Source organism: Peromyscus californicus, unplaced genomic scaffold, assembly GCF_007827085.1.
Source record: "Peromyscus californicus insignis strain IS unplaced genomic scaffold, ASM782708v3 Scaffold_11__1_contigs__length_118956290, whole genome shotgun sequence".
NCBI lineage: Eukaryota > Metazoa > Chordata > Mammalia > Rodentia > Cricetidae > Peromyscus > Peromyscus californicus.
The window spans coordinates 72,978,088-73,000,071 of record NW_026294402.1 but is presented as its reverse complement, the minus strand read 5'-3'; the positions used below and the strand labels follow the sequence as shown (position 1 = coordinate 73,000,071).

The 21,984-nt window shown below is 44.2% G+C and overlaps 1 protein-coding gene across 6 annotated transcripts in view; it reads right to left on the bottom strand.

Moving 5' to 3' along the window:
- Cilk1 (ciliogenesis associated kinase 1) overlaps positions 1 to 21,984 on the bottom strand; it is a 45,626-nt gene that overhangs the window by 19,953 nt on the left and 3,689 nt on the right. For 3 of the 6 annotated variants that reach the window (XM_052714930.1, XM_052714931.1, XM_052714937.1), the window contains exons 2-6: positions 21,024 to 21,078; positions 15,700 to 15,821; positions 14,749 to 14,828; positions 3,419 to 3,551; positions 1,549 to 1,720 (exon numbers count right to left, since the gene is read on the bottom strand). In XM_052714930.1, coding sequence (XP_052570890.1) covers positions 1,549 to 1,720; positions 3,419 to 3,551; positions 14,749 to 14,828; positions 15,700 to 15,821; positions 21,024 to 21,078 — 562 coding nt within the window. Of the gene's footprint in view, positions 1 to 1,548; positions 1,721 to 3,418; positions 3,632 to 8,010; positions 8,155 to 8,174; positions 8,343 to 14,748; positions 14,829 to 15,699; positions 15,822 to 21,023; positions 21,079 to 21,984 lie in introns of those variants that run through there. The other 3 variants (XM_052714950.1, XM_052714957.1, XM_052714944.1) reach the window with 3 other exon arrangements.

Below are 21,984 nucleotides of genomic sequence, written 5' to 3'. Positions count from 1 at the left end.
AAAAATGACAAAGGCCACCAGAGGGGTAGATAATAGACACAAAGAGGAAGGAGGCCAGCAGGGGACTTTAAAAACCTTATCATTAACAGGGTGGTAGTAAACAATTAAAAAAACCAAAATGAGCCGGGTGGTGGTGGCGCACGCCTTTAATCCCAGCACTCGGGAGGCAGAGGCAGGCGGATCTCTGTGAGTTCGAGGCCAGCCTGGGCTACCAAGTGAGTTCCAGGAGAGGCGCAAAGCTACACAGAGAAACCCTGTCTCGAAAAACCAAAAAAAAAAAAAAAAAAAACCACCAAAATGAACTTCGTCTAGCATGTTTAAGGCCCTACGTTTGATACCCAGTGCCACACACAGACACACAGACACAAATACACAAACTAAAAAAAGGAGGGGGGACAGGGAAGGAAAATGAAGATTGAATTCACAACAGCAATAGTACTGGGAGCTGGGAAAAGAGACACAAGACAAGTCTATTATAGCAAAGAACGCAGATACGGCGGAGACTGGAGAAGCCATGGGGGAGAGCGTCATTGAGTCCGAAGGAGGAAGAAGGGACTTGATGGTCACTAAAGAGACATTTACTCAGGCAACATACAGAAATGGGGCTACTCCAGGGTACAGAGCCAGGCTGTGCCCTGGAATGAAGCAATGAAGTGAGGGGCTGGGGGATGATGAATACTTCCAAGCAAAGACCAGATTACAACCAGAGCTGTTTTTAAGGAAGGAGAATCTAGTCACAGACTGAAAGACAAGCTGGAGGGAAAAGCCTGGAGGACGGGGTTGGGGGTTGGGGTGATGTTGGGGTAGAGTAGGTGTGGGGGCCACGGAGGGGAAGCAAGCAGAGATATCCATAGTTCCAGCTCCAACTCTGCTGTGAGTCTGCAGACAGACAGCCTCAGCTGAGCATGGTGGTTACATACCTTCACTCCCACGAGTAAAGGAGGCAGAGGCAGGCAGATCTTTGTGAATTCCAGGCTAGCCTGGGCTACATGGTGAGACCCCGTCTCAAAAACCCAAACCCAAACCCAAACCAAACAAAAAAAAACTGAAGAGCTATATGACATTCAGCCTCAAGACTGGCCCTCTAGGGACTATGATGAGACCACATATAGATACAGGCTACGAAGAAAGGAAGCATGCTAAATGGTAAGCCCTGTGCTTCAGGTGAGTTCAGTCAGAGGTGATGGTGTGAGAAGAAAGGCCCCCGAACAGCTGTTAAGATCTAAACAGTTATAAAGGAGAGAAGTAGGGATACAGATCGCCTGTGGAAGGCTTAGGAGACATAACTGTGCCCATATGAATGGAGAAATTCCGTAAAGGGTGAGATGATATCGAGAGAGGGGGTAGAGAGAGATCTATGACAAACACTCTAGCTGTAAGCAGAACGGAGGGGAGAAGCTGGCCTTGCTAGAGAACCTGGGCAGAGGAGAATGGTCAAGGTCAAGAGAGACTCTAGAACAGTCTGGCGGGTTGGCGGTGCACAGCACTGGGGAGGGGCAGCAGGGAGCTGCTGGCTTTGACTCATGAGCCTTTGGTCTACGTCATTACCTTCTTCGGTGTTCCCAACACTTGGCAAATTTTGAAAATCGTGTCAATTTCGCTGGCCCCAGGGAAAAGAGGCCGGAGGGTGTACACCTCTGCCATGATGCAGCCAACTGCCCAGACATCAATAGGGGAGCTGTAGTTGGTAGACCTCAGGAGTACTTCTGGAGCCCTGTACCTGAAAAGACAAGGTTAACAGCTAGCTGTCACTTCTACTGGTCAGAATATACATTCAATAACAAGTAACTCTTAGTTAAGGTATATATTTTTCCCTAAATGCAATGTGGTACATGGGCTTACAAGGACTTGACAACTGTCATGGCCAATAATAAACAAATAATAGTTTTAGGGCTGGGAGAGAGGTCAGTGGGAAAGTTAACTTATGTGTAAGTACGAGGATCTGAGTTCAAATCCCCAGCACCCAAGTACAAACTCAGGCATGGCTCACTGTGCCTGTAACTCCAGCGTTCAGGAGCAGAGACAGAGGATTCCATGAGTTTACTGGCTACCCAGCCTAGCCAAAAGGTGAGCTTTTCAGCTCAGTGAGAGACCCTGTCTCAAGGGAATAAGGCTGACAGTGATAGAGGAAAAGAGTGTCTTCCTCTGGCCTCCCCATGGGTGTGAGCACCCACACACTCATGTGCATATATCATATACACTCATATACCATACATATACTCCATGCACACATGAAAGAAAGAGAGTGAGTCTCTTCCTCTTCCTCCTCCTTCTCTCCCAAGATCTTTAAAGAATTCTCTGGGTGTGTGGAGGGGGTATGTGCACACAAGGCTAGAGCTGCTGGATCCCTGTGGAGCTGGAGTTATAAAAGGTTGATTATAAGCCACCTGATGAGGGTGAGGAACTGAACTTGGGTCTTCATCAAGAACAGGACAAAACTCTTAGTGCTTAGCCATCTCTCCTGCACACAGGAATCTCCTCGAGCATCTTCAGAAACACAAGGCATTGGGTAGGACAAAAGAGAGAGCAGGGAAGAAGGATGTGGAGGAACTATCCTCAGAAAAGTTTTCGTACAAAAATTATTTATACGAGGGCTGGAGAATTGGCTCAGCCATTAAGAGCACATGTTGCTTTTGCAAAGGAACCAGGTTCAGTTCCCAGCACCTACATGACAGCTCACAACCATCTGTAGTTTTAGAGCATCCACCCTTCACAGGCACCAGGCATGCACATGGTACACACACACACACACACACACACACACACACACACACACACACACACACACACCACGGGGCACACACACATATATGTGCAAGCAAAACACTTACACACATAAAATAATAAATCTAAAACCTTTAAAAATCATTTAGACTTTGGACAGCATGATGAGTTTCCTTTTAAAATTGTTTAACACAAGCTTATATCTTCATTCAGTAACAAAATATCTGCAGTGTTTGAACTATTTTTTCCTTTTAGTGAGAAATGAATGCTTATGATTAATACTGTCCTCAGTATAAAGTTTTATTGTTTCTGTTGTTTTGATTTTTTTTTTTTGAGACAGGGTCTCACTATGTAGCCCTGGCTAGCCTGGAACTCACTCTGTAGACCAGGCTGGCAATGAACTCACAAAGAACCACCTGCCTCCTGAGTGCTGGGAATAAGAAGTGTGTGTCACCACAGTTAGCCTTATAAATTATATCTTTTTTTTTTTTTTTTTCCGAGACAGGGTTTCTCTGTGTAGCTTTGCGCCTTTCCTGGATCTCGTGCTGTAGACCAGGCTGGCCTCGAACTTACAGAGATCCGCCTGGCTCTGCCTCCCGAGTGCTGGGATTAAAGGCGTGCGCCACCACCGCCCGGCAAATTATATCTTTTGAAAGAAGCAGAATTAAATAATTTTGAGAGAAATAGCATTTACCATCTAGTAGACACATAGTCTGTGTATGGAGGTCTTGATCGGATTTCTCGGGCCAATCCAAAGTCTGCAATTTTCACAAGCTCTGGTCCCATGCAGAGGAGGTTCTCGGGCTTTAAGTCGCGGTGGAAGAAGCCTGCGGAGACAGTGAAGGAATCCACATGCACGCTCCTTCCTGTACTGGCCTCTGTAGCGCTGACACTCTTTTGACAACGTCTGTAACAAATGACCAGCCCTTCAGACTTCTTGCGGGGCTTCGGTCATTTCCTTACACAAAATCAATCCCAAGTTGATCTTTGTACATCTTACTTACAAAGAAGTCTTTTTAAATACTAAAACTTGTGGGCTGAAATAACTGCAAACCAAACTATCTCAGGGAGAAAAAAATCATTCCTATCAAGTCAGCAGAAATAAGTTGAGAGTAGAACTATTTCAAAAGACAGCAATTTTTATTGACATTAAATGTATACTGTAACAACAACATAAATATGTATATATATATATATTTTAAATTTTTTAAAATAAGAGACAAAGGATTAGCTGGGTGAGGTAGCATATACTTTTAATCCCAGCACTTGGGAGGCAGAGGCAAGGAGGTCTGTGAGCTTAAGGCTAGTGTGGTCTAGAGAGAGAGTTCCAGGACAGCCAAGACTGTTACACAGAGAAACCCTGGTCTTGAAAAATCACATACACACACACACACACACACACACACACACACACACACACACACGCGCACGCGCACGCATGCACACACATGAGAGAGAGAGAGAGAGAGACAGAGACAGAGACAGAGAGAGGGAGAGAGGGAGAGAAGGAGAGGGGGAGAGAAAGGAGAGATGGGTCTGGTCTATTCAGACCTGTGATTCTGATATGTGTTGTGACACTAAGAGTATTTACTAATTTGCCCAATGTGTAGCATACATCATGAGGAGAAAAGATAGCTCACTGAATGAGAAGTTTCAGCTACAGTGGTGCTCCGGAGATGCAGCATGGAGATATTCACTGTGAGCGTCTACCAGGCACATAAAAACATCTAGTGACTAGCAATAGACATGGCTCTGCAAACCCAAACCACCTCCTCCCTGAGGTTCCACCCACAGACACCACTCTAGGTGCTTCTATATCTCACTGGGACACTCAGACAGGAAGGGCAACTTAGTGGAATACACTGACTGTGATACTGGTTGCATTATCTCTAATGTCATATCCTGAACCATCCTTGAAAGCCATGTCCTTAATAGGATCCTGACGGGATGCCATTTTTATGCCTGCATCAGCTTGTCCAAAACTACCTCTCCTTCTCCAACTTTTAATAATGTCACCAAGTACCTGGTAGTTCTGTTGAATCTGTTCTTTTGGTAGTGATGGGACGGTCCTGCACTTCCTTCAGAATACCTCCTGGCCTTTCTCCCTTTTACTCTGCCTTCTAGCTGCTCTTCCTGTCTGTGGCTGCACTATCCCTTTTTCATAGTCTTCTTCCTCCAGCTTCTTTGGACTCTACACATTCTAATAATTTAAACACTGACCCCCTAACACACACACACACACACACACACACACACACACACACACACACACACACACACCCCTTCCATAGCCTCTTTAAATAGTTTAATAAACATGATCGTTTTTATTCTACCCAAAGAGATAAATGTATTTTCCAACTGGGGAGAGATCTCTGTGGTAAAGGATTTGACAAACATGCACGATGCCCTAGGTTCAATCACCCATACTGCAAAACATATTTCCTAATACCGATCACGAGTTACATAGAGTGTGTTTCACTCAGGTGAAATTCTTCATTCCCTTTAAGTTTACTGTATTTATCTGCTGTGGAACAATCCTTTTGTACACTGTAAAGATTTGTCACTCGGATTGGTTTTTAATAAAAGGTTGATTGGCTGGGAGCCAGGCAGGAATTATAGCTGGGGCAACCAAACTAGGAGAATGATGGGAGAAGAAGGGTGGGGTCAGGGGAGATGCCAGCCAGTCACTGAGGAAGCAGAACATGTAGAAAATGAGGTAACAAGTCACGAGACAAGTGGCAAAGCATAGACAAGAAATATGGGTTAATTTAAATGTAAGAGTTAGCTAGTAACAAGCCTGTGCTATAGGTCAAGCATTTATAATTAATATTCAGTCTCAGATTCAGTCATTTGGGAGCAGGATGTCAGGACAGAAAAACTCCGCTAAGATTTATCCTCATGATAATGTACACTTGTTCCTTTTTATCTGTATCAATCCCAATTTTAACCATTCTCCAAGGTTTATTGAGTTGCCCTTTGTCTAAGAAACCATCTCACAACCAGTGGTCATGTCACACACACTTAATCCCAGCACTCAGGAGGCAGAGGGAGGCAGACCTATGAATTCAAGGCCAGCCTGGTCTACAGAGTGAGTTCTAGGACATCCAGGGCTACACAGAGAAACCCTGTCTCAAAAAACAAAAAACAAACAAACGAACAAACAAACATTTCACATTCTTCCACTCTGTCAAGAAACATTCAGAGGCCATACCAACTAACGGGTTGGGCTCTGTGGATTCAGAACCACCCAAATGTCATGGTTCTTGGCCTTTTCCTTCACAGGTAGAACAGGCCTTTACCCTGATCGTGTGTAGAGTTCTATCATTTACAGATATGGTCACCATTTTCACTAGGTAGAGAAAAGCCCTTTAATGGTAAAGGCCTTTTACATTTCTGTATGCCTTGCATGCAAGAAAAAGCATGGTGGTCTCACAACATATGATTATTGACTGAACTGAGGGAACTACATGGGCCTGTTGGAACTTTACAGCGATGAATCTACATGGACCAAATATACAGGATCAGGAGAGTGATCAGAGCCGTGGGGAGGATGGAAGAGAGTCCTAAATGACAGCAACTGAGAAATGAGCAACAAGTGCAATGTCTCAGACGTAGGGCGGGGACAATGAGCACTCACTGTTGGATGTCCATATCACACAGGGCATTTCTGTAGCACCAAAGCAATTAGCCAAGGCTATTTTCCAAGCTTGCCTCTGCTCTAGCAGGAAGTGACTGTGATGTTAAAATGTGTTATACTCAATGTATGATGGAAAGGAGCAATGGTTTAATAAAAGGACATTGCTCTCTGTTTATCATCCTGGAGACAACTGGGCTTAGCATCAGGTCAAATTCCAAATGCATAACGATGGATCTGCAGACCAAGTGGCTGGCTTAGCTGAGTACAACTAGAAGCTAGAACCCCATGCCTACATGAAGACCAAGGCACAGAAACAATCAGAGGCATTCAAGGGGGACATGGGCAGGAGTAAGAAGTACTTCCTTCACAACCCAGGGCCACCTGCTGTGCACATCCCCAGGAACTGAGATCAGAATCAGGTCTGGGTTAGACAAGAGACAAGCACACAAGCTGTCTATTCCACGGCGTATGTGTGTTTGCAGGTGTAAGTTCATGCATGGGTATGTGCACACTGTGAAAATGCATTGAGATTCACTTAAATTTCAGCTTCATCCTTATGCTGCTGCTGTCTTGACAGGGGTCCAATAGCCTTCCATAGACCAATTTCAAGAATCCTAACCAGATTTGTAGTAAACCAAATATAAATAATTATAAGAACCAAACTTGAGATTCTCAGGTTAAGAAACTCCGAGTGATTCAGTATTAGTCAAGAATGGCCTTTCCCATAAAGAAAAAACAATCTGACTGACATAGACAAATCCAGATGGTTTATTATCAGCCCAGTAAAATAGATTATCTACCCACCAGATGAGTGACGTCTGTTCTAAGTCTTGGTATAACTGAGTCACTGTGTTTGGGACCTTTATTCTTGCCAACACCTGCCAGTTCTCAGAAGGCCTGTCTGTATGTACCCATCTTGGAGATGAATTAAGAATTATGCAGTTATTAGAATTATCTCTTGCCTACATACCTAGGATAGTTTCCAGGATCCTTGAAAACCGTGAGACAATGGTTTCTCTACCTAAAAACTCAAATGCTCTAAAACCTCTCCAGTGAAAGAAGAAAAGGCAAGTATCATTTTTCTTACTGAACAGATGGGAAAACTCAGTCATGGGCACGGGGGCAAAAAATTGCTCACAATCCCACCAAAAAATGTGTCACAACCCAAGAGTGCCCAGCACTACCCTCTCCCTCTCGGCTCACACCCCTAAACCTTGATTTGCGATTCTGACCTCCTCAATTCCATATCAACACTGAATTCTCCTAGTAAACGCTCCCTTCCTCCTCTAATTGGGGTAATTATTATTTATACGCTTATGTGGCATTTCTCTTCTAGTGACTCATCTGTCCCCAAACCTCCTCCACCCACAGTGGCTCCCTCTGGCACCATCTATCTGTAACACCTACATCGGCTCTCATCTTCTCCAGGTCAGCTCATCCTATCACACTGGTACTCATACAAGCCTCACTTGAGCACTCCAGACCTTTTCTGTGTCCCACTGTGATTCATGCTCTGCTAAGCACCAGCACTCTCCTCCCAACAGACAGGCTTTATCCATTCCCTCATGGCTTACGCATCTTAATTCTAGTTCCACAGAGAACGTGAACATTAACCAAAAGCGGAATGAAGATTCAGATTTCTTACTTACCCCTCCAAGTGGGTTCTTTTTCGATACTTCATCTGTTTTAGCGAAACATTATTATTTCCATTCAAAGAGACAATACAGATTAGGATGTGAATGTGCAGACGCCCACAGTCATTTAACCCGCTGGTGCCCGAGTTTCCTCATTTGTGAAATAGAGACTAGCATACCTCACAGGCTTATTTTGCAGGATGAACACATTGTATCCAGAAAGCTTTTAGAGGGCAGTGCCGACACACACACGAGCATCTTGCAAGAGCCTGTTGTTATGAAGACGGCTACAAGAAAGTTCTCTCTGGTAACCTCCCCAAAGCTGTCAATGTGGGCTTGCGTACATGATGTCATTTTTTTTTTTTTTTTTTACAGATAAGAATTAAGGCTTATGAGGCTAGTGCCATCTGTGAGGAGGTAGCACTAGAGCTCTGCTCCAATTCCTGCCTGGGTCTGTGCTCTACTGATGTGTGCAGCGTGGCCCCTTCTTCCTTCTGCCTCCTGACATGACAATGGGCAGCTATGCCACTGAGACATCATGCGACAGCGGGGTGCTGCCACAGGAAGAACTTCCTGTTCAAAACAGCTTCCAGAACACAGAAAAAGACCCTTCATTTAAGTTCAGGACACTGCCTGCCTGCTCAGTAACAGAAGGACTTTCCTTTTTATTATGCAAGAGGATTTTCACGAATAGCTTCAAGGAAGAAAGGAAAACCAAGGAAGCCTCAAGGAAGGCTTTCTCCTGTTTATATTCTATTATTGATGATGCTGATTAAATAAGAGGAAACGGCCGGGCGGTGGTGGCGCACGCCTTTAATCCCAGCACTCGGGAGGCAGAGCCAGGCGGATCTCTGTGAGTTCGAGGCCAGCCTGGTCTACAGAGCGAGCTCCAGGACAGCCAGGGCTACACAGAGAAACCCTGTCTCGAAAAACCAAAAAAAAAAAAAAGAGGAAACGATTAAAGAGTATGTAAATATGAATTTATGTAGCACATCTTTCTGCTGTAAAAGCAATTTTAGATAATTCTCATCTTCTTTCCCTTCCTCCCTCCCTAAGTTCCTTCCTTCCTTGAATCTAAACCTACAGTGTTTATATCAAGAAAAAAAAAAAAGTAGGCCACAGGAGCAGTAGCACACAGACAGGAGAAAGGCCATGTCAAGGTCACACACTTTCAGCACTGGTGAGGCTCAGAGGCACGGCATCACCTCTGGGGCAAAACCCTGCCCTCCCAACTACCAAATGCATTTCCATTACCTGATGGGGAAGGATGCTCTGGACAGCTACAAGGGTGGGTGAGGAAGAAACATACAATTTGTATTATATTCCTGACAGGGACACGTGCTTTGGCATTGTTCAGACAGTATGGCCATGTGTTTACACCCCAGGGGGGAAAACTCAGTGCCATGAAATATGGCCATAGCAACTACATCTGCACTGTTCTTCCCTCTCAGAGGAGTATACTCTCCAGGGGCGGACTGCACCTTCACACTGTGAGAATGAGCTGTGGGGAAGGGCTGAAACTCACTAGACGGCTCTAGGAAGCTTGTCAGATGGTTTCTCTATCCCAACAGGAAGGGGGTAATAGCAAGGTACGTGTGCACTTAACCGAAGCCATCAACACATAAACCCTCTCAGTTAAAAACAGAATCATATGGATTTATTAGGGGTGTGTGTGTGTGTGTGTGTGTGTGTGTGTGTGTGTGTGTGTGTGTGTTACCAGGGCACGTGTGTAGAGCTCAGAGGGCAACTAGAAGGCATTGGATTCACTTGGGTTCACTTGTTCCATTGAGAATGAACTCAGTTTGTCAGGCTTGGTGGTAAGTGCTCTTACCCACTGAGCCATCCCTCTTTCTGTCCCCATACCCTGTTTTATTAAAAATAAAACAAAAACAAAAACAACAACAACAAAATTCCAAAAAATTAAAGGAGACAGGACTTGAGAATTTCATGTCCACCCTGCTTACAGTCATTACCTACCATCTTCTTCCGCTAAGAGTCCCCAACAGACTAGTCAGTGCTGCAGTGGGGTCTCTGCAGAGCTTTCAGCCTCTTACAGCCTCAGTGTCCCTCCTTTGAAAGACATAGTTACTGTGCGTTCTTTCTACCTGTGAAGTTGACAAGGAAATGACAGAGGTAGTGGATTGAGGTTAGCTCCAACCAGAACTGGGCCCAGAGCTGTTGGGAGACATGTCAACCACCGCCTCTGGTGATGGCCAGGGTGGTGAGGCTGTGAGAGAACAGGCCTGACTTCCTCCACAGCTGCATCTTCCTATGCATCGTTTGCACACACACACTCTCACTGCACACACTCGCTCACTGTTTGCACACACACTCTCACTAAGTCTAAGGCGTGAGTATTGGCAGTGCAGAGTTCCAAGGGGACTTTATGGCGTGCTAAACTGTTAGCTAAAGACATTTGTGTGTATACACGTGCCAATGCCTATGCATCTGTTCACGTGTGAGGGAGAGGAGGGACTGTACAGACGATAGGTATGTGGGCATGTGTACATACAGAGATAGGTACGCGTGTAGGAACATGTTAGAAGCTCATCGGCAGCCTGTGTCTATGAGTCCATAAATACTTCATTAAGTAGGTCTCAGAAGAAAGGCTGTGAGTTCTTCCTAGACATATCTGAGTCTCATTTAAAGGAGTAAAAAGGAAGTCTCTAGCTCAGGTTCCAGGGTTAAGGAAACAGCCCAAATGACCAAAACTCTGACTGCTCCCTATTTGAAAAATAAGCTGGCAGAAAACCCCTTTGGTTCCCCACTTTTCTCCTTTGAGGTCTTACATGTCCGTTATTTGTCCCTAAGATGCTGTGTCTGATTATTACACACCACTCGCCATGAATTCTTGTGACTAAAGGCTAAAAAGCCAGTCCTCCGAAGTCAGTGGGATCACCGATCACCTGTACTTAGTGTTTCACCATGCTGGATTCAGAAGTCAGCTCAGGGCTGTATTGCATGCCTTTAATCCCAGCATTTGGGAGACAGAGGCAGGTGGATCTCTGTGAGTTCGAGGCCAGCCTGGTCTACAGAGCAAGTTCCAGGACAGCCAGGACTGTTATATAGAGAAACCTTGTCTCGGAAAACAAACAAACAAACAAGTCAGCTCAGCCGTGTGTATTACTCATGGATTACGAAGCTTGTGCTGGAGGATGGCAAGGGTTTGTAGAGATAGCCAAGGTCTGTGTGTTTCATCCTTTCTGTAACGTTGAAGAGCTACTTAGAGGTAAAGAGCAAGCTGGTGCTGATATAATATGCCACCTTGTGCAACACAAGATTTTTCTACCCACTGACAATTTACACCAAATCCAGTAACTGTTGAAAGGTTTCAACCCAGTCTCTTACTGAGTAATAAATCCATGTGTTAGTGCAATGTTTACAGTGGCAACATCCACAGACTGAGAGTGTAAGGGCTTCTGCCCGTACAAAATCAGCCAAGGTCCACATGCTAAGACCACCTCAGATGACCTTCTCAGAGTGCTTCTGTCTTCACCCACAGATGTCTACGTGTTGGCTGTGTATTCATGGGAAAGTTATCAATCTAGCCTCATCTGGTCTCCAGTGGTTAGAACCAGCAACGTTCCATACAGCTGCTGGAGATTACTGCCTCATAGTCATTGCTGTTTAACTTTTCACAAGCTCAGTTAGGAGGGAAAACACAAATGGAGAGTTTCCTGAAGGGCATATAGCTACGCTTCCCTTTGGACATTCTAAATCTCTCTGTGGACTACCCACACCATCCCTGAAGAGAGTCACTGGGGCCGGGCAGAACTGCTTTCCCTGATCAGGTGACATGACTGGCCTACAGTGAAGGATATCGAGCAAAACGGGCCTATGCAGCCTGCCACTGTGTTTACTATAAAATCATGTGACACACTGTCCCCTCCAAAGGGCCCATGAGCAAGTGTCGTCCTGGCCAGGGTATCAAGAATAACTCTGGGCCCAGTAAAATAGCTCAGCACATGAGAATGCCTGCTTCCAAGCCTGACAGCACTAGTTCAAGACCCACGGAAAGGTGGAAGGAAGAGGGTTCACTGCAAGACTCCTGCAAGTTGTCCTCTGCACCCACGCTGTGACACATGGGAATGCGTGCGTATGCACACGCACACACACACACACACACATATGGACACACACATTAGATAAATAAATAAATGTAAAATGAAGGTTTTAATTTAAAAAAATAACAGTTTTGCTTTTGACTAGTCAATTTTTAAATTAAGGAAACTACACACATTCTAACTGATCATATTTCACACTTTGCTTTGTTTGTTTGTTTGTTTGTTTTGTTTTGTTTTGTTTTGTTTTTTGAGACAGGGTTTCTCTGTGTAACAGCCCTGGCTGTGCTGGAACTCACTTTTAGATCAGAATGACCGCGAACTCACAGAGATCCGCCTGTCTCTGCCTCCCAAGTGTTGAGATTACAGGCGTGCGCCACCACCGCCCGGCTCACACTTTGCTTTGTATAACAAGCTCAGAAACAAATCTGTTGTCTGCTTCTTCTACTGAAATAACATTTGCTGGCATGCTGGACATATCCTCCAAACATTACAGGCTATTACGAATGCTATTGGTTACTCCCACAACCAGAGTATAAGACCCTACTGCTGAAGACACCATTTACTTATGCCATCAAACATGGAGAAATCAAGCTGGCGCCCAACTAGAAACTTCAACCCTACAAACTCTGCAACCTACAAAGGTGATCCCTTCAAAATACACTCGTACAACAGTGGCATAAAATTAATGGGAATAACCAACCACTGATTAAAAATTAGATTTGAGGCTCATTCCATGAGAAGGAACCCACACTTGATATCACCAACGAGGCCAAGAAACTAAGACTAAATAGGTCATGGGCCCAGGTGAGAACCTACTACTATAGCAATAAAACAACCTGTAATGACACATTGTTATATATCTACAGATCAGTGCATGGCTTACCCCTCATCAGAAATGCCTCCGCTCGAAGCAGATGGCAATTAGCACAGAGACCCACAACTGGACACTGTGCAGACAATGAGAGACCCTGGAGCACTCAGCCCTACATGGGGTATTGTTATCAAACCCTTCTTCTCAATGCTCATGGATCTATACAGAAGAGGAGGCAGAAAGACTGTGAGAACTAGAGGCTGGGGATGACTCTAAGGAAACAGCATCCTTCAGACACAACAGGGCTGATGCACACCCTGTCAACTCAGAGTGTGACAGCACACACAGGACTTGTACAGATTCATGCCAGACAAAAGCTGAGCACAGAGGACGGGAAGTGGACACCAAGTCCCACCCCCTACCCAAGGAGCTACATGACTCCTTGCTGAGAAAGGGAAAATCCATTTTGTCCAATGGAATAATACTAGATACATCAACGCCAACTCCAGCTTCATGCTCAGGTGTAGGTGAATAACACAAAACAGATTCCACATTTTTCTGTGTGCTTTTTTTGGGTTGTGATTTAGTAATTTTTGACTTTTTTTTTTCCTTTTTTAAGAAGGAGAAAGAACATGAAATTGGGTATGTAGGGAGGCGAGGAGGATGTAGGAGGACTTAGGGGAGAGGAAAGAATATGATCAAAATATAGTATATGAAAATATTTTAAAATAACAAGTAAGAGAAAAAAAAAGACTTGGGCATAATGTGACTGATCACCTTACATTCCTGCTACCATTCCCACCAGTGTGGACTATATCTTTTCTTTTATTTTTTTAAACAAGGTCTTACTATGTAGCCTTGGCTGGCCTCGAACTTACTATGTAGACCAGGTTGGACTCAAACTCATAGAGCTCTGCCTGCCTCTGCCTCACAAGTGCCAAGGTTGAAGAACTGTGTAACCACACTTGGTTATCTCCCCTCCTAAACTGTGATTCCTCTTAAAAAAGAGAGAAAGAGAGAAAGAATGAAAGAAAGAAAGAAAGAAAGAAAGAAAGAAAGAAAGAAAGAAAGAAAGAAAGAAAGAAAGAAAGGAAGGAAGGAAGGAAGGAAGGAAGGAAGGAAGGAAGGAAGGAAGGAGGGAAGAAAGAATGAGTGGCCTTGACTCCTGGTTGTACGCCTGCCTTGTTTTGACTTTGTCTGTTCTTCAGTTTGCTAAGGTTTTTGTTTTTCTGTTTTGTTTTTCCAAGACAGGGTTTCTCTGTGTAGCCCTGGCTGTCCTGGAGCTCGCTCTGTAGACCAGGCTGGCCTCGAACTCACAGAGATCCGCCTGGCTCTGCCTCCCGAGTGCTGGGATTAAAGACACCACTGCCCAGTCATTTGCTAAGTTTTAATTTATTTTGTTTTCCTGCGTTGTGTAAAGTTTTAGGCCACTTTAATCCCCTTAGAAACAAACTGAAATATAAACAATGTAGAAAAATGACCAGCACAGTGCAGAGATGCTAGTGTGAGCTAGACGCAACACATGGCTACCTCAGAATTCTGATCTGCGGTTTCTTGTGGCTACATCAGAAAATGGTGGGAAATAATTCCTAGATCTATCTATAACAAGCTTAATGCTAAAACTGAAGAACAGAGAGAGAGAGAGAGAGAGAGAGAGAGAGAGAGAGAGAGAGAGAGAGAGAGAGACAGAGAGAGAGAGAGAGAGAAAGAGAGAGAGAGAGAGAGAGAGAGAGAGAAATGCAGTAAACAAAGTCCCGAGAGAACATATTCTGAAAGCCACAGTCAGCCTGTCAGCTCTACAGCCGTTAACACTTCCTGTGTCATCCACCCGATGACATTTCACTGCTCTTCAGAAGCACAGTATTGCAAATCACCTACCGTGTTTATGAATGAATGCCAGTCCTTGCAATATCTGATACATTATATTCCTTATAGCAGATTCTGGAAACAACTTATTTCTGTATGGGCCGGAAGAAAACAAAGTTAAAGAGCCAAGTTTCTGTAGTGAAAGGAATCTCTGTTATTATCTTGTGTTAGTCTGATTATGTAGTATTAAATTAAGAAATTTTACCAGATCCTTTGATGATAAATAGCAGAGAAAAATAATCACTTGTTGACATAGTGAGTATGTCAACTCATACTCATAGTAAGTAATAAACACCAAGTACATTGAGCTCTATTACAAAGAAAAGAGTAAACGTTTTATAATAAAATAAATAAGAAACCTGTAACACTGTATCCAAAAGCTAGGCACGGCAGCCACACCTGTAATCTCAGGACTCAGAAGGTTCACATGAAAGGATCCTAAGTTCCAGGCCAGTCTCAACTACGCAGCAAGTTTGAATAATGAGACCTTTCTCAAAATAACAACAACACAAAATGAAAGCAAGCAAGCTGCATCCCCGGAGTTGTCCCGGGGCTTCCTGGCACAGGAATGTGGTTGGGTCCTTCACCGAGCTGCCAGATTTCATCATTAAAATCCAGAGGCACATAAGACTGTTAAAGGACTACAGAAAGAACCAGAAAGCTGAAATAAACAAATCAGAAAGTACATCTACTCTGCAATATTAATTCGTAAGACTGTTACTACCGTGAGACTGGAAAGATGGCTCAGAGGTTAAGAACAAGGCTCCTAGAGGACCCTTGGGAGTTCAGTTCCCACACCCACATTGGAGTGGCTCACTGTAACTCCAGCACTAGTGGGGAGCTGGCACCTCTGGCATTTGTGGGCACTCACACACATATGCACCCCTACACGTATAATTTAAAATAATAAAAATAAATCTCAAAGACACTTTGTTCAAAAATAAGGTTATGACCAAACCATACCTTTCTTTAATGAGCTGGTAAAGGTTTTCCTTCATGTACTCGAAGATAAAATAGAGATGATCATTTTCCCTGATGACTTCTTTCAACTTTACTATATTGGCATGATTGAGCTTCTTCAAAGACTGAAACAAGGTGAGAAAGAAAACCAAACGAAATTAGAAAAACAAATGTGTTTCAAAGGGAAAGCAGCCCCAAGCACACTTAGAAAGGGAATTCTGATTTGAGAACTGAGAACATGCCATGAATCACATTCTATTGGCAACTTAGTAAGCAGTGTTTCTCTGAAGTCAACATGACTTGATCTAGAAACATGCCTCTGGTGGATTGACTAGAAGGTAAGCATCTGATCACTAGCTGGTACTCCTGACTGCACCGAGCCTGGAGCAATAGGTCAGGACTATTTCTGTGGCAATAGGCCCAGGCTGTTTTAGACTCACTCCCTCCAGATCATGGAATTCAGGTTGTACAAGTGGCCAGAGGGGAACCAAATAAAGAGAGCCATGGCTTTAAATCTTCTGGCACTGGAGAATGCAGTTGGTTAAGGCCGAGGTCACCAGACAGCAGCCTGCAGACACGGTCAACAGGAAATTGCTGAAAGGACTGAGGCTGATAGCCTGATTCTCTAGACTTTGATCAGACCTGTGTGCCTGCGACAAAATGCTCCTTCTTACAGTATGAGTTTTAATTACCGGGAGGAATGAAGACATATTGTTGATGAAATACTGAGTGGAAGGTCGAGAGTAACAGAGGTGAGCAAGTCAGGCAGTAGCCGCGGAACATGGACATGGTTCAGAAGATGATACACGAGTTTTGATTACTCATCATACACGGGAACTTAGTTTTCTAAGTTCATTTGAGTGTAGCCCTGTACATCTGACTTTCCATATACACCATCTGCCAGTGGTGAACAAAAATGCTGTCCTGTTAGTGACCAGCAATCAGTATCTGGAGACACCCAATCATTGGGAGTGCTACCTGGATGATCAGAATTTGAACCTTGAAAAGTCTCTTCCCCCACAGAGCAATGAGGTCAATAATGACAAATTATAGAAGCTCCTCTGTCTTTGAATTTCATTAAAAAGAACACCCTTTCTATAAAAACAAACAAAATGTGCAGAAGGAAGTGTTAAAGTCAACATCCAAATCTGGAAGGGTCCAAATGATCGGAACTTGGGTTGATGTAGCTTGGAAGAGAGAGGAAGTACGGCCAGTGGATAAGGAGCAAGTGAGACTTTTCTGGACCCTTCATCTCAGAGGACAAATTCTTGCCAAGGCATTTTGCTGGCATGGATCCTCAGCAGTTTGAGCTAGAATCTTCTAGGATGGCCCAGCCTGGTTGATTATCCCTTTTACTTGGGTTGGAATCCGGGTTTCCCACGAGTAACAACACAGGCTGTTGTTCACTGGCTGCTCCTGGTGGCGGCCATCTTTCCTGCCTGTTTGCTTAAAGCATGTCACAAGTAGCTTCACGGCAAATTCACTCAGGGGAAAAAATGAAGTCTATTTTAGAGCTTTTCTAGAAGGCAATTCTAGAAGGAGTGCAGTGGTTCAGCTGTGAGGCTGTGGTCTGTCTGAAACATGAATTACAGGCTCGTGTCTAAGAGTAGCTTGAAGCTCCAGTTTTAATGAGGTTACTGAGCAAGTTAAATTTTCTATCCGTCTAATCTGTAAAGGGTTCATTCTGCTTGGAGAATTTCACCGTATTCATTTACAAAGAACTATATCCGGAAAGAAGCACCTCATGTGGTTATGGGAAAGTCTGTGAAGGAGTAGACACAGGCCACTTGTGTCAGAGCAGAAAGCATCAGGAGTGACTCAGAAATGAGCCAACAGGGAAGCACTCCACGGATGAATCGATAGTACCAATTCTGCCGCCCTCAGGGACTGGTCAACACTTTCCTCCCTGTTACAACTACAACGTACTATATCCTAAGGATAAACCTAGTGTAAGGGCAGTATCTGCTTCTCAGAGGCCAGCAGCCTAGCTGGGAGCATAGGGTATGAATTTAAAATGCATGTTAACATGTGGCTAGGCTTGGTGGCGTGCACTGCATGCCTTTGATTGTAGCAGATTGGTTGGCAGAGGCAGTGGATCTCTATAAGACCAAGGCCACTCTGGGCTATACAGTGAGACCCTGTCTCAAAAACAAATAATGAATGTAACAAATAAAGAAGACATATTAAAGGTCAAAGGTGAGGTAGAAACAAGAAGCATGAGATAGTTAGTCCTCACCGTCCACTTGATGGGACTTAGAATCACTTAGGAGACACACCTCAAGGCACGACTTTGAGGGAGTTTCCAGAAAGGTTTAACTTGGGAAGGAAGACCCACTCTGAGTGTGGGCAGCACCAGGGCTTGGGGTCCTGGGTAGAATAAGAAGGGAAAAGAGGAAGGCAGGCTTGATGACGTATACCTATAATGCCAGTACTTGGGAGCTGAAGGCAAAAGAATCAGGAGTTCAAGGCCAGCCCTGACCACATAGTGGATTTGAGGCCAACCTGAGTACAAGAGATTTTGCATCAGCAACAAAAAAAGGAAGGGCAAAAACAAGCTAACAGCCACATTCATCCCTCCTCCTCCTGACTACAGACTCCATATGGAACAATTGTGTCACTCTTGCTGTCACGACTTCCTGTCATGCCTTCCTCACCAGTATAGTTTCTATTTCCTCAGCTTGTGAACCAAAATAAGTCCTTTGTCCCTCAAGTTGAATTTTTCTGAGTATCAACAAAGGCAGGCAGGGTGTGCATTTCCAGGAGAGAAAATGTACAGTCAGTTGTACAGAAAAGTAAGGTTTACCATCAAAACCAAGGGCACCCCTCAAAGCTTCATGTCATCACAAGAATTCCGTGGGTCATGCTTTGCTCTTTACCTGTGATTCTTTGGGATCCCAGAGCTTTTTTTCTCTGACTAAGAAGTTAACATACTACTGTGACTCAGGTGAAATCCATCCACTACCTGTTCTTCGAGGGTCCATGAACTAGGAGCAGATTTTACAGATGAGTATTCCCAATCACTTTTATGACAGAGAATACTACTCTTACTTTTTTTTTTTATTTTATATGTATGTGCTGTGGATTATGCTCATTGTTAATAAAAAACTGAGTGGCCGATAGCAGGGCAAGAAGAGATTGGGCGAGACAGCCTGAAGCAGAAAGAATGATGGGAGAAGTGAGGGCGGAGTCAGGAGAGTTGAGGGGGAGATGCCAGTCAGCCACCGAGCAAGTAGGGCACATAGAAAAAGAGGTAACAAGTCATGAGCCATGTGGCAAGCATAACTAGAAATGTAGATTAATTTAAATGTAAGAGTTAGCTAGTAACAAGCCTGAGCTATCGGCCAAGCATTTATAACCAATATAAGCCTCATTGTGTTTACTTGAGAGTGGCTGTGGGACAGGAAAACTTCTGTCTACACGTATGTGTGTTGGCCTGATTGTATGTATGTATGTATGTATGTATGCATGTATGTATGTATGATATAGGTATGTATACCACATGCTTACAAGTGGCCCTAGGAAGCCAGCAGAGGGTGTTGGATCCCTGAGAACTGATGCAGTTGTGAGCCATCCGTGTGCTGGGGAGGGAACTAAACAGGGCCCTCTACAAGTGCAGCAAGTGTTCTTAACTTCTGAGCCATCTCTCTAGCCCCAAACACCTTGAACCTTAATTAAGCTTAATGTTATGGCCTCCCAGCAAATGAATGCCATTTTTCTCATTGGAAGACTTATAATAAAATTATATTCAATTATTATTTTTATATGCTATACTTTTTTTCTTTTGTTTTTGTTTTTGTGGGGTTTTGTGTGTGTGTGTGTGTGTGTGTGTGTGTGTGTGTGTGTGTGTGTGTGTGTGTGTTTGGGACAGAGTCTCTCTAGCTGTCCTGGAATGTGCTATGTAGACCAGGCTGTCCTCAAACTCACAGAGATCTACCTGCCTCTGCCTTCTGAGTACTGGGATTAAAAGTGTGTACCACCATGCCCAGCTGCTGCTGCTGCTGCTCCTCCTCCTCCTCCTCCTCTTCTTCTTCTTCTTCTTCTTCTTCTTCCTCTTCTCCTTCTCCTTCTTTCTTTTTCTTTTTTTAAAAGTCTTACTATGTAGGTTTGGCTGGCCTGGAGCTCACTACAAAGACCAGGCTGTCCTTGAACTCAGAGAGCCACCTGTCTTAGCTTCCTAAGTTCTGGGATTAAAGTCATGCACCATCACACCTGACGGGATATTTTTCACTCGTTACATCTATACACAAACAATATCTTCAACAATATCTTCTGGCTCATGGAGTCTAAAAGAGTTATGACCTTGCCCTTTATGAAAAAAAGTTTGCACGTCCCTGCTCTGGACTTGAAGCCCTATTTCATGTACTAAAAGGGCTGGTTTCATATCCCACTGGGCTTTTCAAACAGGGATGAGTGTGAGGCCTGACAATGGATGAAGCACCACTCCGGTGCATAAGGAAAAGAATGATAGGCTGTAAACCCTCGTGGTCAGTCTACCTGGAGAGATGTTAAAAGCAGAATGGAGAGGGGAGAGGAAAAAGAGAAAGAAAAGGGAACAAAAGCAAAGGAAAGGGGCCGGGGCGGACCTCTGCTCTAGAACACCTGCCCAGGAAAGGGGCCGGGGTGGACCTCTGCTCTAGAACACCTGCTGAGGGGCATGATGTCCTGAGTTTGTTCACCAGCACTGTTGAGAAAGAAAGAAACCAACAAAAACAGCAACAACAACAACAACAAACCAGGCCTGGTGCAGCCTGTAAATCACAGCAACTAGGAAGCTGCAGAGCCAAAGACAATTTCTGGTTCAAGGCCAACCTGGGCTACATAGGCAGACTTTGTCTGAAGAAAAAAAAGAAAGAAAGAAAAGAAAAAAGAAAAGAAGCAAACAAAGAAAACCAGTGGAGACAGGCTCTATGCAATGCTGACAAAGTTCTGTGTGAGTCAAAGAATTCCATTGCACACAACAGAGTATCAGCGCAAGAAAACGCAAGAGGCACTGCTATCGTATCTAGGAAACAAGCCACAGATCGAGCTTCCTGTGCATCAGTGGATAGAAATGACGCCTATGGAGGCAACAGCCCACCAAATCAACACTTACTGAAATATACGGGTTGAAGAAATCCACTAACAACAAAAGCATTCTAGTAATAACACATTCATTAAGTAACATAGTAATTTTCCACTTTCAGATACCAGCTGTATAATATCCTCTCTTTATTTTCACGGCATCGTGAAAAAACAGATGAAATGACTACAGCAGGTATACATCTAGCCATAAATACAGCTATTCTAATCAGCCAAATAGAATTATTCCCTGATAAATTGATAAATACCTTAACCTCCCGAAGGTTCATGCATTCTTCCCAGGAGTAAAACTTTCTTTTCATTCTGAAAGGGAAGAGAAAGGAACAACATGCTTATTCCAAGTGATAGGCTGAACACCATTTCTTAGAAATGTTTTCATTCAGGGTTGGAGAGGCGGCTGAGTGTTGAGAGCATTGCATGCTCTTGCAGAGAACCCTCGTTCATTCCCAGCACCCACAATCAGGTAGCTCAAATTGCCTGCAACCCAGCTCCAGGGGACCCAATGTCATTTTCTGGCCTCTGTGGGCATGCACACATACAAATGCAGCAGGCATACATGAATGCACACACATACAAAGAAAAATAAATATTTTTTTCATTCTGAACCTAACCAATGTTGGTTCCAATTTGTATAAAACATTATACTATCTAAGAAGCCTTTATATGAAAACATGTCAAGCCTAAGCCATTATACTTCCCGCAGCAGTGGGAACCTAGTGTGCTGCTTGTTTCTTGTCAACTTGACAAAAATGGAAGAAGAAATCTCAGTTGAGAAAACGTCCCACTAGACAGGCCTGCAGGCAAGTCTGTGGGGCTTTGATGGGTGACTGAGGCTAGTGGGGCCAGCTCACTGTAGGTGGTGCCATGCCTGAGCAGTTGCTTTTGGACTGTATAAAAAAGTAGGCTGAGCAGAGCAAGCCACAAGGAGCAAGACAGTAAGCAGCACCCTTCCATGGCCTCTGCATCAGCTTCTGACTTCCCTCAGTGATGGAGTGTGATCTCAGAGTTGTAAGAAGAAATAAACCCTTTCCACACCAAGTTGGTCATGGTGTCTATCACAGCAACAGAAACCCTAACCAGGCCTCCTGGTGTCGTACAAAGAACCAGGTCTGCTGTCTGACGCTAACAAACTAACTTGGCCTGAAGGAAACTCCCTCAAGTTTATTCTGTCCAGGCCAGTGCTGGCCAACAGAACTTCTGGTGTTGGTG